General features: G+C 52.3%; 8 protein-coding genes across 8 annotated transcripts; 6 read left to right on the forward strand and 2 right to left on the reverse strand.

Moving 5' to 3' along the window:
* Window positions 1-1653: 1653 nt before the first annotated feature.
* On the forward strand, window positions 1654-1959 carry VTN77DRAFT_8181 (uncharacterized protein; the record flags this gene model as incomplete). The annotated part of the gene is made up of 2 exons (XM_069424651.1): window positions 1654-1763; window positions 1824-1959. 2 exons carry the CDS (start codon window positions 1654-1656, stop codon window positions 1957-1959), a joined length of 246 nt encoding a protein of 81 aa, XP_069280943.1.
* Window positions 1960-2338: 379 nt separating this feature from the next.
* Window positions 2339-4380, forward strand: VTN77DRAFT_8182 (uncharacterized protein; the record flags this gene model as incomplete). Its single annotated transcript, XM_069424652.1, has 3 exons — window positions 2339-2401; window positions 2467-2652; window positions 2710-4380. 3 exons carry the CDS (start codon window positions 2339-2341, stop codon window positions 4378-4380), a joined length of 1920 nt encoding a protein of 639 aa, XP_069280944.1.
* Window positions 4381-5064: 684 nt separating this feature from the next.
* Window positions 5065-6048, reverse strand: VTN77DRAFT_8183 (uncharacterized protein; the record flags this gene model as incomplete). Its single annotated transcript, XM_069424653.1, has 3 exons — window positions 5065-5119; window positions 5199-5706; window positions 5760-6048. 3 exons carry the CDS (start codon window positions 6046-6048, stop codon window positions 5065-5067), a joined length of 852 nt encoding a protein of 283 aa, XP_069280945.1.
* Window positions 6049-6532: 484 nt separating this feature from the next.
* Window positions 6533-7183, forward strand: VTN77DRAFT_8184 (uncharacterized protein; the record flags this gene model as incomplete). Its single annotated transcript, XM_069424654.1, has 1 exon — window positions 6533-7183. One exon carries the CDS (start codon window positions 6533-6535, stop codon window positions 7181-7183), a length of 651 nt encoding a protein of 216 aa, XP_069280946.1.
* An 868-nt stretch (window positions 7184-8051) lies between these two features.
* VTN77DRAFT_8185 (uncharacterized protein) lies at window positions 8052-8513 on the forward strand (the record flags this gene model as incomplete). The annotated part of the gene is made up of 1 exon (XM_069424655.1): window positions 8052-8513. The coding sequence occupies one exon, from the start codon at window positions 8052-8054 to the stop codon at window positions 8511-8513; it is 462 nt and encodes a 153-aa protein (XP_069280947.1).
* A 2097-nt stretch (window positions 8514-10610) lies between these two features.
* On the forward strand, window positions 10611-10884 carry VTN77DRAFT_8186 (uncharacterized protein; the record flags this gene model as incomplete). The annotated part of the gene is made up of 2 exons (XM_069424656.1): window positions 10611-10761; window positions 10817-10884. The coding sequence occupies 2 exons, from the start codon at window positions 10611-10613 to the stop codon at window positions 10882-10884; spliced, it is 219 nt and encodes a 72-aa protein (XP_069280948.1).
* Window positions 10885-11629: 745 nt separating this feature from the next.
* Window positions 11630-14272, forward strand: VTN77DRAFT_8187 (uncharacterized protein; the record flags this gene model as incomplete). The annotated part of the gene is made up of 1 exon (XM_069424657.1): window positions 11630-14272. One exon carries the CDS (start codon window positions 11630-11632, stop codon window positions 14270-14272), a length of 2643 nt encoding a protein of 880 aa, XP_069280949.1.
* A 335-nt stretch (window positions 14273-14607) lies between these two features.
* Window positions 14608-15335, reverse strand: VTN77DRAFT_8188 (uncharacterized protein; the record flags this gene model as incomplete). Its single annotated transcript, XM_069424658.1, has 3 exons — window positions 14608-14899; window positions 14959-15118; window positions 15269-15335. 3 exons carry the CDS (start codon window positions 15333-15335, stop codon window positions 14608-14610), a joined length of 519 nt encoding a protein of 172 aa, XP_069280950.1.
* Window positions 15336-15537: the final 202 nt, after the last annotated feature.

Raw genomic sequence — 15537 nt, forward strand, 5'->3', positions numbered from 1 at the left:
AAAAAGAATTTTTTTTTAAGTTCTGCCTCTCTGTTGCTAACTACCTAATCCAGCAGGGATAATGGATACCAACTAAGTAAAGTACTCTCAGTTGAGGGAAATAGAGTTAGTAAACTATTCAATTCCCAATTCTTTGACTTCTTCGACCTGAGTAGGAAGGTTACCCATGTCTATAGAATAGGATGGTAAAGGATGGTTTATATTGTATTGTATTGTCCTCAACTAGTTAGGTAGGATGGGAACATGCCTCCGTGAATGTGATGTCTGCATTTAAGTTTGTCATATTAATTAGCTAGTTTAATCTGGACAGTTGTCACAAGGCCTGTGACTATGAAAAGTCTGCAGCTGCCACGGGTCAGTAGCAGCAAGTTCATCAGCATGAAGAGAACAACGAGATTGGTGGTCTACCTATAATCACTCTGTTATAAAGATCCGGAAGGGCCGGCAACCACTGGTGGCGCTTTCTGCCAGCGCTGATAGGCGTGCCTGAACAGTTTAAACCCGTCAATGCAGTCACAGCCACCCCCAGGTGGCCAGGTCGATGCCATGTCTGTCATATGATACGGTGATATCAATCGAATCAGCAGAATGGCCAGGGTCTCAGGTTTTGTCCCATTAACATTGTCCAATATCATCCAATCTCTGACAAATCGAGACCACACATTCCTCCTCCCTCCAACCCCTTTCTGTCCTTGCCCAGAGACGTGCTTCCACGCCCAGAAATATCTGTCTCCGCTTCTGCATGCAAGTGGAGATAGTACGGAGTACTCCGTACGAGACAATCTGACCGACATATCGGAGACTAAATTAGAATCGACTAGAACTGGAAGAGCACCTGGCGTCACTGTGTGATGGATCTGGCAAAGATATCAACCTGTAGCCGGAGATGGCCACTGGACGGTCTCCGACAGTGGTATCGATCAACTCCTGTTAGAGCCATAGGTGAACGCACGAGGAGTAGGACGATGGCAAAGAGACTAGTACACTGGCAACTGAACCCTAGTCATTAACAACAGGACATATAGCCTCGGGATGTGATAGATCGGTGACCGGAGGAGGACGCGATGCCGTGAATTGGGGTATCTCCCTTTCTTGGATCCGGCCTGCATGATGTTCCTGCAGCTTAATGCAGTAGTCAACTCGACTGTGGCACGTCGGTAAAAATAGAATTGGACGCCGGTCAGGATGCAGCGGTGCTTGGCGGGGGATCGATGACACGCGCAACGTTTCACATTGGACGGGGTTCGCGCCCACCATTCGTGTGGACGAGACAGACAAGAATCTCGACCTGGGAACCTTGCCTTGCTAGGCTTTGGTTAGCTCGCGATCTGAAGCGCCGATCTGGGGCAGCGTCAGGAACAGAAAGCTCGGTACGCTTGGTCCACAGCCTGATCCAACCACTCCTCCTGCCATGTGGCTGGCTGGACGAGTCTCTCGTGAGTCCTGTCCAGTCTCACAAATCTATTGCTGACACATCCATCGTCCAGTACTTGCTACCGACATGTTTGCAGCAGGGAGCGAGACTGATCGTGCGTTTCAGGTTCCGTTCTGAGTACAGAGTATGAACCTCCGTACAGCAATAGTCGACGCCTGCTATACTTCGTAGTGGTTCAGAAGCACCCTGGTCCGAACCTCAATCTTCAGGTGGCGCCCATGCCTACCCGTTTGGGGATCCTGACCTGGTCCATCTCTGATTTCGGCATAGAGGATTGTCATGCCTCTGTCGCCCAGGTGGAGTTGATCTATCCACCACACAGGGCCTGGTATAGTTCCTGCACTAGCGCCCAGAGCTGGCCTGGATATCCACTGAAAGCTCAGAACAGGAAAGCAAACCCTAGGAGTTTGTTTCACGACGTCGTTTCTTCACCTGCTTCTTCATCGTCCATCCCCGTTCGGAGACTGGGGCGCCAAGGAGTCTTCTCAGAATGTCTTACCTTTCACCAGGGGAGACAGAGCTAGATGGACCATGGATACAGGATAAGCTTGAACGTCGTTTCCGATGGCCTTCGCCGAGCCCCTTGGCTTGGATGAGGTTTTCTCCCGAAGGAGAGGTATTTTAAAGGCTTGTATATCCCGACTTCAGAGGAATTGCTCTGTCCTCCAACCGTCTCTCTCTTCTCTTATTTTTATACCGCCAGGTCAGCTTGTCTGGAAGCTGAGTCGTTCGTTCATCTCAAGCCACTCGTTTATTGCAGTATCTACTGCAGTCACTCGCTGACTCCAGACCATCGGTTATTTATTGTTTTTCAGTTCTTTGACACGATACTATTATATATACATTCTATTGCAGACAGAATAGCTTCTTCTATCAGTGGACAGTGTCTTGTTCTCCTTCACCATGAGATTTTCCACAGCTGGAACTCTGGCTGCCTTCCTAGCCATCCAGCAGGCTACTGCCAACGTGCGTCTATCCCGCTGCCGGTCGATAGAGTGTCTGAAGTGACTGACATGCTGACTATTGTGCAGTGGTTCACCGACGACTGCTTCCCCAGTCCCGAAAACTGCGACAACCAATGTTCTGACCAGCAAAAGTCTGGCTTCGACTGGTCTGGACTTGCTACGGGATCCTTCTCCTCTTACGGAGGCCTGGATTTCTCAGGCTTCACCTGCTCAGACAAGCCTTCGTTTGCCAAACGCAATGACATCGGTGGAGTAAGTCATCCCTAGTGAACCTATTTCTTCCGCACTGGTCTCTGACAGTGGCGTCAGGGAAAATGCATCGAGGGTAGTATCAGTTCCGGGTCCGGTCCCAAGATCAGCTGCGGTGCCGACCAGAAGGGATTCTCCATCACGTCTTTCAAGGTCTACGCGTCGGAGAAGACTGATGTCGACTTCATCTACGGGATGCCCGATGGGTCGACCTGCAAGCACACGGCGACCTGCGAACCTGAGGGTACGGAGGTGACCAACTCCCAGTGTGGTGGTGCCACTTCGGTTGGCTTCCAGATCTCCCCTGGCAGCTCGGTGAAGAGCTGCGGACTTGGCATCTCGTCGATCAGCTTCGACTGCTCGCCGGGCAAGCCAGGCCACAGCAGCACCGCCTCTATCCCGGTGATCACGCCGACTGTGCCTGCAATCCCCTCCGTCTCCGTCCCCTCGATCCCCGAGACGACGCCGTCTGCGCCTGGGGCGTCATCCACCCCTGAGTCTACTCCGGCAAGCAGCTCTCCGGCGGAGTCGTCTTCCGTTGTCCCCTCATCCTCCGTCCCGCAGGTAACGCCCAGCAGTGGCTCTTCGTCAGTTCCCGCGGTCTCTTCGCCTTCCACTACCAAGCTGACGACCTCGACTGTCTACACGACTACGGAGGTGACCATTACCAGCTGTGCGCCTACCGTCACGAACTGTCCAGCCAACTCTGTGACGGTGGTCACCTCTACAATTGCCATCTCTACCACTGTCTGTCCTGTCACTGAGACCGAGACCTCGACCCCGGCCCCGACCCCGGCGGCCCCTGCCGGCGGCGCAACTCCTTCTGGCTCGTCTCCTGTCGAGACTGGTAGCTCTGCGGCGCCCAGCGCTGGTAGCGGTAGCGGTAGCAGTTCGTCCTCCCCTGCTGGCTCCCCTGCTGGCTCCGCTCCTAGCTCTGCTCCTGCACCCAGCGCCGGCAGTGGCTCGTCCTCTGCACTTGGAGCGTCTGCTGGCAGTTCGTCTTCCACTGTCCCTGCGGCCCCGGCTAGCAGCACCGGCAGCACCGGCAGCACTGGCAGCTCTGGCAGCGGCTCCTGCCCGGCCGTCGTCCCCAAATGCATCAACACCTGGCTGCCATCCAACTGCACGTCCAACAGCGACAACAGCTGCTACTGCCCGTCCTCCAACTTCACCAACAATGTCATCCAATGCATCCAATCCTGGGGCGCCGACCAGGCTGAGATCCAGTCAGCTCTGTCGTACTTCACCGGCATCTGCAGCGGCTACATCCCCTCCAACCCGGGCATTGTCAGCGCCATCCCGTCGACCATCACCCTGGCTCCTCCTACGCCATCCGCCACCGGCAGCGCAGGGGCTTCTGCTGCAGCTGGTGTTGCGCCTTCGTCTGTGCCCTGCACGACTATCACATATGCGTCTAGCACCTACACCGTTCCTCAGGTCACCTTCACGACTGTGACGGCGCCGGGGGCGTCGAGTGTCTCTGTCGGCCTTGTCCCCGTCACCTCCGCTGCAGCCGCGGTCCAAACTCAAGGCTCGACTCCTGCCGGTGTGGCTGCGGGCGCGACGACCCTCGCCACGAGCGCGATTGTTGTGCCTACTGGCTCGCTGCCATCGCCCAAGGCGTCTTCTAGCCTGACTCCTTTCCTCGGCGCAGCGGCGCCCTCTGCCTCCGCAGCGTCGGGCCTCTGGCTGGCAGGTACTGTCAGCATGCTCCTCATCTATCTCATCTGAGAGCACCATATTCTCCTAATCCAGTCATCATTGTATGTATCTAATTACGTATGTATGTGAGTTCTGAATCGATTAATTGATCGAGCGAGTGGGCGTAACGAGAGGGCCTCCATCTATTTCATCGGTTCAAGGGGAAAAAGAAAACAGTTAATATTAATGTCTGTCTTGTCTTGCCTTGCCTTACACTTTATTTATCTTCAATAATATTATATATTCTCTGGATGTTTTATGTCGTATGTCGATAAGAAAAAACAAGAAAAAGAAAAAGAAAAGGTTATTTCATCCCTATATGGTAGGTATCTTTTCTCGTTAAATGTCTGAACATATATATATATATATATATATCGCGAGTCAACTCTTAAATGGGAGCCAAACCAGTGCGTAACTTCAGCTCAACTCCGTCGGCAAACCACAAACAACCATTCAGAGGATCGAATCGATCCACAGGGAAGTGAGTTGGTTTAGTGGTGTTTCAATGAACAATGCAAAGAGAAAAAAAAAAGGAAAAGAAAACTTCTCGTGTACTCCGTACCGAGCCAGATCATCGTCTGTCCCATGTCCCAGGAATCCTGGAGGATACTTTTTCGCTGAATCTATATATATCTCTCTCTCCGAAACGAGCAAAATAGAAGGGACTGGAATGCGAAGAATGGTGGGAAAAGAAGGAAAAACAAAAAAGGCAAGCTACGCATTTGGACTGTTGTTCGTACCGAGAAAAACGACGAGAACAGCGGCGAAACTGGAAAGAAAATAACAGATTAGTCAATAGCCTCGCCAAGTACATTGTACATAGCCAGGGGAGTCGGGACTAAACGCACGCAGCCGTCGCAGCAAAGATTTCCACCCGCCTCGCCTTCGTCATCAGGCACAGAGCCAGCGAGAAGACAGCCGTAAAGATGGCCGTCACGCCCAGCCGGACCGCCATGCTCTGGATGTAATACAATGCGACGGTGGCCGTGATGGGCATCAGACAGGAGACTGTTGTCCCCAATGCATCCAGCGCGATCTGGATCTTGTCGTCGGGGTAGCACGCGATTCTGGATTTGGGATCCCATGAGATCGATGCCCGGTGGCGGTGGCCCAGGAGACGGTGGTACAGCGGGATGAACTTCTCGCACACTAGAGAAGTGAAGAAGTCTTTGCTACTCTGGTTCTCGAGAGTGATCAGATCGTGTTCCACGGCCTTCTCCCACGCATCGCGGTCTTTGCTGATGATGGGGAAGTTGCCCATGTCGGGCTGGACCAACCAGTCACGAAGGAAGTCGAGGTGGTATTTTGCTGGTTTGGCAAGGTTGGAGAGAGCCTTCTGCTGGAGAAGACAGTCGTCTGCCAGCGTCAGTGTATTATTCTTGGGCGATTGGGTTCCAGGCTGATCGTACTATACTCTCTCAGCGTCCGTCGTATCTCCAGCATCTTGTTCCACTGCGCGTTCCCCGCGTGAGGGTCGCTCAGCAGCGGCCAGTGCTGGTCATAATATCGCCGCATGGGGTTGTCGGATTTTTGATCGGCCTGCGCGAGCTCTTGCAGGTCGCCTTCCAGCTTGATCAGCTCTGCTTGCAAATACAGCAGGTTCCTGAAGTTCAATTCCCCGAAACGGCGAAATATCCCCAGTTCGCCGTTTCGACACATCATCATCGCGACCTTCGCGTATCCCTTCGGTTCGGCCATTCTGGAGCAGGCTGGTGTAGAGAATCCTTGAATTGAGGCTCTTGCGATCCCTTAAGATGTGCTTAGCCTCGTGGGTTGCGAGCTACGTGGTCGTGGTATCGATTGGTCGCATGTCATGCATTGAAGCCCGACCGAAGCGGCAAGCCGTGCCAATGTGATTCGCTTAGTTGTACAGCGATAATGAATGTCATGCATGTAACAAGTTGCACACATTCCAATGGCGGATGAAATAGACCAGCTTGGTGCATATGCAACAACCCGGCCCATGCATCTTCACGTTTCTCTGCATCCCCAGATTGCGGCTGAAAGGGAAGTAGGGCTTCAACCAGTCTATAAACTGTCGCATAGCCTTCAGCTATTCATCCTTTCTTCCCCAATTTTTTTAAATCACTGATATGTCCACAGCTCCCCTTGCCGCGTTGATCGTTACAAGGTATAGATCTCTGACTTGTCATCGCCTTCCGCGCAATACCACGCTTTCACAATGGACGTTGATCAAAGACGGGAAGACGTCAAAAGAAGGTTAGAAAAGAAGAAGAGGGGGATCGATATCTTAAACTTCGTCGTGACTGGTGATATAGACGTAATTGATGAACAGGACCTTGATCAACTTGGCGAAGACCGGGAACAAAGGCAGAGGGAAAGGCTGATAGTGTCCATGTCCGACCCTCAACGCGCTCCTCCGCCGTATGAACCGGAGACTCGTCAGCAACAACAGAGCAATGTGTGGCCGATTCTGCTGAAATTCAGCAACGGGGCAATATTCGAAGGCACCGTCCTGCTGGATAGCGGGTCGTGGGACAATTGGATCTCGCTCGACGTGGTGAGGAGAGAGAAGATCCCGTGGGAAGACGATCCCGACCGAGAAGTTGCTGTGGACTTCAACGGGCGTACTGTGCAGTCATGCGGGCTCGTGAAGGCGTGGTGGACGTACCGCCACCAGATGTTCTCCGTCACCTTTCGTGTCGCTATCCATACCCCCGAGGATACCGTTTTGGGGTTTCGCTACCTCATTCAACGCGGAATTCTCACCCTTCATCCGGACATCAAGTCCAGCAAAGGCGCCTACGCGCTGGCCAGGCACCCCAAGACAGGGAAGAAATCAGGTACGGTCGGCACCATTCTGAACCTCTGAGCCGTTCACGCTAACGGGACCTCCACCACAGACCACAAGAACGCAATCGAGAAGAATCGCGAAGCCACGATCCAGACGGACGAGCTCATCACCCGATACCGCTCCTGGATGGAGCAGATGATTCGCGAGGGATGGCAATGGGACGGCCAACAACAAAGATTCTATCGGAGGGATGCCCGGGGAGCGATCGAATGGAGCCAGACAGAATGGCGGTTAGAACTTCGCCTCGAAGATCCCTTGCAGGGGAAGGAGTAGGAGGGCAACGCGATGAACAAGAGATTGATTGCAACATGAGTGGACATACGCTGTCTTGTTCGTTGCTTTTTAGGGATGTGTACCTAGTGTATGTCATGCAGATAGCGATAGTTACCTGTGGATCGTTTAGTTAATTAGCGCTGCTTAGCTCGCCACCAACGCGCGGTTCCTGAGCAGATTGCACCGCCGCCGTTCCTCCTCCGTAGATACCCTCCACCATGACCCACCATCTTATTCTTCCTCTTCGTCTCATCACCATCGTCGTCGTCGTCGTCCTTCTTTCTCTTCATCTTCCTCTTCTTCCTCTTTTTCTTCCTTTCATCGTCCAAATACTGCCTGCAGGCCTCTTTCTCCCGACTGAGCCGCGTTGCCTTTGGGTGACGAGCTCCTATCGATAGCCACTCTTATCGCTCCAGTTTCGTCATCGCCCGTCCACGCTCGTAATCGCACCTGCCTTCACCAACAAGACGATCAGGACGCATCGAAGGTGATCACACGCTCGATATTCGGGTTTCTGAGTCCTCGCTCCCAAAGATACACCCTTTTCCCTTATCCACGCCTGCGAGATTAGAGACTCTCTTCGGCGTACCGTCGCGATGCCCGAACTCTGACGATGGAGTTCCCGCGCGAGCATCTTAAAGTTGCATGCGAACGATCCCGTTGGGATCAATTCCGTTCCTTCGATCATCTCTTGGCGGAGTTGGCACGGAAGTTCACCTCTGAATACCTCATCGAGCAGGAAGAGGATATCAAATCGCAACTCAGGTGCTCCGAGGACGAGTGCAAGAACTACTCCTTCGAGCAGCACTTTGCTAAATATGCTTCCTGGTACCGACACGCTCCCGAATCCGTCGAGAATCAGCGCTCAGCCTCCTGGGACGGGAGCAGACGCAATTCAGACGTGGCTCTGGCACACATGGGCCCTTGGCGAGATCATGGAGATCCCCCGATTACCGAGATATTGGCGCTGGGGAATGCCGCCCCCGACGCCATTAAACAGCGTGCAATTCATGAGCGTCGGAATGTGAGGAGATCACCCCAGTCACTGTACGGGACGAAGCTGACAGCACAATAGGTCGATCCGTACCAGGAGATTGCGATCTGGTCCCCCAGCAAGGCACAGTGGATTCCGGCCGTGTCTCTCGAAGGTTGCACCAATGTTTGCTGGATATCGGAGAGCAAGGCCGACGAGATTGGGGCAAGGCGTTCGGACAGTCAGTGTCCGGCCAGTCCGGAACGGGTTGGGAAAGCAACATTCGTCTCCAAGGGTGTCGTTTTGTTGCAATGCCGCCCGTACCAATGCTCCAGTTGCTTGGACGGACATCCGTACAATGTCTTCGAGGCTGACAATGGAGTGGATATCATCTTCGGTCGGGACGTGATGGAGAAGATTCGCGAGCTGCGTGGGAGCGGAAAGTCATACCTCGACATGGAGAGGAATTACTATCAGGGAACGAGTGAGTAAGACCCGGTCCCTACTAGCGATCAGACCTAATGTGAGGCCTCAGACCGTCGCGAGTCCGATCAGGACTCCGGATTCTGTTCTTCGAGGAGCAGAAATTGGCAGACTCATCGACATGAGCCTGAGGCAGGCCCGACCCCCCTAATTCGCACACACCAACCGCCGACAGACCTTAATATCGAGGCCTCAGACAGTCGCAAGCTCAGTGAGGACTCCGTTTTCTGTTCTTCAAGGAGCAGAAATTATCCCCAATCAAAGACTCCCCAGTCTGAGCCTGAAGCGGGCCCGACCTCTCCGATCCACACGCACCAACCGCCGACAGGGCGCGCGTGGATTAACCCAGCGGTCGTGGGGATGATTGGCATCTGTATAGCCATGCACTCCAGAAGCTTTAGGTATTTTCTCGCCCAACTGCTTCACAAGGCAGCAACACAACTTTCTAGTTAGCCTGAAGCTCCCGTCCTGACGCACTTGGACTGTCTTTCTTTCTCCGGATGGTGATGGATTTGATATGGCGTTGGTTGGTTCAGGAAAATGTTGTACAGATACCCCATTTCATTTCACTTTTTCCCAGCGTTACGCGAGGTCATCCTGGGTCAACAGCATCGTACCAAGCATCGCATTATTGTTGTGGCAGATTGAACTGGACTGTATGACGCGATATGCGATAATTCCCCGAGACATGTGATACCATGTGGCATATTCTCTATTGTATTTAATAATAATTACCCTGTATGCAAAGTTTCAGTTAGACAGTGAATAAAATATAATTGCCCTGTGAAAAGAAGTCTAGTCGAGGTGAATGCGTCACTTGAATGGTGAAACAATGAGAAAGAACGGAAGCCAACCAACCAGAAGATAAATAATCGCAACCGGCTGGCCAGCCACCTGGTCCAAACAAATGCTTTAAAAGGATTAATTAATCCTGTGAAAGAGACATTTCGCCTTGACGAAGCAGTCAATCAGTCCCTTAAGAGAGGGAGTGGCAATAAGAAAGTAACATGCAGTCTCTCAGCTGTCAGCATATGAAAGTGTGCCAGCCATTAGGTAGGTAGGTAGGTAGGTAGGAAATATCCCTTGATTCAATTTGGATTTTCTGTGTGGAGAAATGTGTACAGAGTACTAGGTAGGTACCGTAGGTAAGCTGGAGACAGACCCGCACTTCCCGAATAGGGAAAAAACTAACCCCAAAGAGCAATTTATTTCCCAGGTCCTGGGATCGTTTACCTGAGATGTAGAAAGTATCCAAAGAAAAAGAAAACATCATTAATTATGTGTGCAATGAATGAAGTATTGGAGTCTGATGCCTCTGCCAAATCCAAGATGATGTGCTGGTTATTTGCTCAGCAAGCTGCAACCTATCAACCAGAATACCAGATTATTTACCAGCAACTATGATGAATATGTTAGACCTGTTGTATTATTGTCTATTTCTCCTATAGAAAGTAGCGCGGTGCTCCCTTCTCTTCTCAGGTGGAGGTCAGGAGTGTTTGCCTCTTTTGGCAAACACATACCATTCCTCTTCCGTCTGACTTCCCCTCCAGACACAATCAGCCTGCCTGCAGTTCTCATATACCATACCATTGTTGCATTTTCCCAGAACCAAAAAAAGGACTTTGCGGCGCTATGTGTCAAGCAAACCAGCAAAAGACCGTTGAGTGGTCTGCGATCAAGGAAGCTATGGAGTCCGGCGCTTAATCGTTGGATGGCATGCTGCGAGGGTCTCCAGCGCTTCCTGCTACTACCACACTAACCTCAGTAGTAGTGGGTGATGAAACATCAGCTATTATGACACCTCACTTGGAAGAACCCATTGTGATTAACTGTCCGAGGCTCAAATCACAACGTGGTCAAGACACTGGTTTGTCGCAGAAGCCGCTGCCATCACGTTACCACACGCTTAACCACGGATATAGTCTCACTACACGACCGCCCAACGGCCTCAGTTGAGCGATCGAGCCTTCGTCTTCGTTGTGCTCAATGAGATGCTGGCTATAAAATGCAATTTTGTACGGAGTCTCTGTACAGGATTATTGGTAGCTGTGCTCACCGGAGCCAGACGAGATCATTCAGGGAAACTGACTAAAAATAATTCCTTCCACCCAGTCTGACACTTCAGCCTGACTACTAGCGTGGCCGCCAGGCGCTGAGCCTCCAGCGCTTGCATAGCCCAGAGGCTAGGTCTCTCAGCGATTCCACAGCCGCCGACTTGCCCACTATTTTCCCAAACAGATGGACCTGCAAGCGGTGCAATGCGCTCCCTCATAATAAGCGAACAGCTGAAACTGACTTCAAATGCCGCCGAAGATCTCAGGTCTCGACCCAAGATTTTTACCCTGTTTGTTGTGATAAAACTACATGTATCAACGTCGTGAGGTTCATGCGATTACTCAGTCTGTTGTTCTATTCTCTACATAATTCTGTTACTGCTCTTCTGTCCCACAGTGATACTTTTCAAGTGCATTACTGTCGCTGATTGCGCGCTCATCTTGGCCTGAGTCTTTCATCTCATTCTCTTTGCAGCCTCTTCAGACCACCACAAGAGTCGTCTGCAATTACACCATCGAAGCACAACGAGGGCACTGCCTGTCTATTGCACTTTCAGTTTCTTCATGTCTTCGCTGTCGACGCCCTGTATTCTCTCCAGTACAGCATGCTGATAACAACGGCAGATATACTGCCGTTTAATACTGCATAGTGATTTCTAATGTTTGCACGTATACGAAGAAATGACGGCACCAGTTGCAGGAGATAAATACGCAGACGATTCTCCACTGCTCCGAAGCGAGAGTCCAGATCACTCTGGCGACGATTCTCATCCCGGTCACAATGGACGAGACTTGTCTATAACTCGACAGCTGGTTAATCCGCGCTCCTCACGCCACGGGTTGACTCAGCGGCAAAGCGATTTCGGTGATGATGTCTCCGGGTTAAAAGCTGGAATCCCAGTTTCGATATCCGGTGAAGGAATGTCGCAGACCACGACTGGTGCTAACGATGTCCAGCCTCCTCAGACCACGGATTTAATTTCTGAATATTCTCACAAGAAAGAAGGATCGACAACGTTGCTGCCGTCAGTGTCGAAGTCTTCGAGATCAGGCCCTTCGGCAGGCTTGCCCTCGAGACTTGATGACATCGCAGACTCCAAAGATATTCCTTTTATCACTATATCACGGTCGCTCACGACACGCACGCCGGGCCACCACCCACCACAGAGATTAAGCATCGGTCCGTCGCGACGGAAATCTGATGCCCCGCGATATCTAGGTGATAGTGATTCTACATCCTTTTTCAAAACACTTGGATCGCTGAGTCCCTCGGGTCTACGACGCTTCACCTTATCCCCGAGAAAGGAGCGATATTCTACCATACATGAACTCGATGATCTGAAGGAGCAAGATGTCGTGACGGTCGATATCTCATTTCTTGAGGGGCCAGCAAATTCAAATCTTGCTCCCTCCTTGCAAAGCCAACCTCGCCATGGATCTGCAGCGTTGCCGTCCAATAATTCCGATGACATTGGAACGGGACTGGTAGGTGCAGAAGTACTAGTCAACTCTGCCATCTTGTCCCGTTCCTCCAGACTTGATCTTGGGGATGAGATGGTACGAAAGTACGGACAGCAGCTGGCTGACGACAAAAACATGATCGTTTCTGTGAACGAAGCATCTCCGACGGTGGATCTGAGCACTCTGGAAGGCTCCCAACGTTCCAACACCGGCAGCTCGACTACGCATGTAAGCTTCTACTATCCGGCTGATCCAGAGAAGCCCAACTGGAAACCGTTTTCCATGAGAAGTCCGTACATTACGATGCTCATCGTCATCTCACTCGTACTGGCTGCTGTGCAGGAATACCTCTTTCAAAGATCGCGTTCCCTGGAAGCGCAAGGCGACGGGTTGATCCGCTACAACAAGGTGTCTGACATCCCTGCGGGCGAGTTCTTCTGCTGGAAGTATCTTCCAACCATGGTCATGGTCTGCTTTGGCGTCCTATGGCAAGTCATGGAGTACGACGTCAAGCGGTTGGAGCCGTACTACCAGCTCTCGCAGCCCACTGGGAACACTGCTGCGAAAAGCATTAATCTTGATTATGTTACGCTGTGGGCGTATTTCGTGCCCATCAAGGCTATCCGGTATCGCCACTGGACGGTCGCGGTTGTCTCCGTAGGATCTGTCCTCGCGACGACTGCAGCACCGTCACTGCAAAACGCGTCGGTGGCCCCCGTTGAGAACCCTCGTTGTGAAAACGGAAAGTGCCCCGGTGATTTCAAGTATATCGTTCAGATCCACCCCGTCTGGTCCCGTCTCGTTACTACAACGCTCCTTATCGTGGCGATATTAGCCATCATTTTACTATTCCAGCTACGGAGGAAGTCTGGTCTGCTCAGCGATCCCAAAGGCATTGCGGGCATCGCTTCTATGGCGACCAAGTCACACATCCTCACCGACTTCCAGGGCATGGACGAAGCGACGCACGATGAGATCCACAAAAAGCTCCGACACCGGCGCTACGTGCTGTACAAGTCCAGCATCTGGCAGGGAGAATATATCAAGCACACGACGGAAGAACGGGATCGGTTCGCGGATGGTGGTCGCAAAGTCGGGAACCCTCATCCCATCATCCTTCGTCGCGGGCCTGGAATCGCATTCATCGTTTTTATGACCGTCTGTCTGGCATTAATACCGATCGTCACGTACACCGGCGCCAACGTGGTTGCGACGCGCGTCCCGTGGCTCCCGATCCTGATGGCGGCGGTGGTTAAGCAGCTGTGGACAACGCTCGAATTCGCAGTCAAGATGCTGGAGCCATTCTATGTCCTGTCGCGGGGTAACGCGCGGCCGGAACTGACTCTGACGCTGGACTACCAGGGAATTCCGTACGGGGTGCTCCCTGTGAGAGCGATTCTGAACAGGCACTACCTGGTGGCCCTGGTCGGGGTGGGATCAATCCTGGGGGACATCCTGACGGTGACGGCGTCGTCGCTATCGCTCAACGACGAGACGGTCGAGTCGTTCATCGCGTCGTCGACGCTGTCGATGCTCATCACGGCTTTTTTGGTCTGCGCGGGAACGCTGATCTGGATGCGGCGGCGACACCCGTTCCTGCCGCGGCAGCCGTCGACCATCGCGTCCATCCTGGCGTTCATCCACCAGTCGCGTATGCTGGACGACTTTGTCGGCACGGAGCGCTACAGCAATGACGAGATGCGAGCGATGCTCATCGCGCGCAACAAGCGGTACGGTCTGGGCTGGTTCCGGGGGCGAGACAAGAAGCCGCACTGTGGCATCGACGAGGAGCCCATGCTGAGCCAGTACGTGCATGGAGTGAGTTATATTCGGGCTCAGGCGCCGTGGGAGGACATGGTGTAGTCGCGTTTGCTTGATATCACGACAGCATTGGCTAGCGTTTCTTTCTTTCCTTCTGTTGCAGATTCGGCCAAAAGAGGTGCCATGACACCACTCCAGCCAACACCCTTTTTTTTTCCTTTATTCCTTTTTGACTGTTTCATAGACAGATAGATAGATACCCTAAGTCAAGACCAGTCATCAGTCATGTGTTAGTTCTGTTCTGGTACGTCACGTCTCTTTCTGCCAAACAATCATCCTGAATCTCCGTTTATCAATTGTATGGATTATTCGCTCCGTAATTCTCATGCTGCCATAGCCATAGTACTGTGTCCTCCCATATTGTAAGATCAACAGAGTTAGCGAGCAAAGGCAGAGAATTGACCGGCAACCATATCTCCATTCTCAACCATCATCAGAGTCTTCCGCATCTGAGTCCCGTCATGTTCGCCCGGGCCACGGCCATACACCTGCTCGCCGAACATCCTCAGCTGCATCGGCATAGTAGGATTCCCATAGTGCTCAATCACGTTGCTCTTCTCAATCGCACGGGACAGGTCGCTCCATCCGCCGTCCTTCTGATTCATCCCGAAAGCCACGCATTCCGCCGCCTTCTCCGGCGACAACCATGGCGGGAGCAACCCGGGCCTCCTGGCAGCAAGGCGCAGAAACCGCCGTAGATACTATCCGCGTCGGCCTCACCCTCGAACTTGTAGTTGTCCTCCATCCGGAGGCGGTAGGTGTCGACGAGGAGTTTGTAGACGTCTTCTTCGGGCCGGTCGTGGAGCCAGGTTCTGGCATCGAGGCGATGGGAGGGCTTGTCGACGCCGACGGATAGGCCTTTCGTCGAGGAGGAAGAAGAAGAAGTTGCTGCCTGCAGTAGCAGCAGCAGCGTTCCTTGCGCAGACTTTCTTGTGCTTCCGGTCTGCCTTTTGGCACTCGCGCGAGCAGTAGTATGTTGTCTGGCATTTTGCGCAGCTTTTCAGCGTGATGCCAGGGTCGGATTTCGTTTTGGCGCACTTGGCACATTGTCAGACTGGTCACTCTCTGCTGGTGACTCTGGTTTGGTGTTTGCTGCATCAGCCATGATGTTTGATGCTGATGCTGATGCTATGTGTTTGCAGACAGAGATGGCAGGAAGATTGATAACTTGATGCTGAGTAAAAAAAAAAAGCCAATTGAATGGAACAAGAGCTGATTCCAGATACGACATGTGCATTGCAATATCATCATGACAGGACTAAGAACTCTTTATGCGGTACGGTACAGTACATACTTGCAGAGATTGA

The sequence above is a fragment of the Rasamsonia byssochlamydoides genome (assembly GCF_041956645.1).
Source record: "Rasamsonia byssochlamydoides strain NRRL 3658 unplaced genomic scaffold VTN77scaffold_7, whole genome shotgun sequence".
NCBI lineage: Eukaryota > Fungi > Ascomycota > Eurotiomycetes > Eurotiales > Trichocomaceae > Rasamsonia > Rasamsonia byssochlamydoides.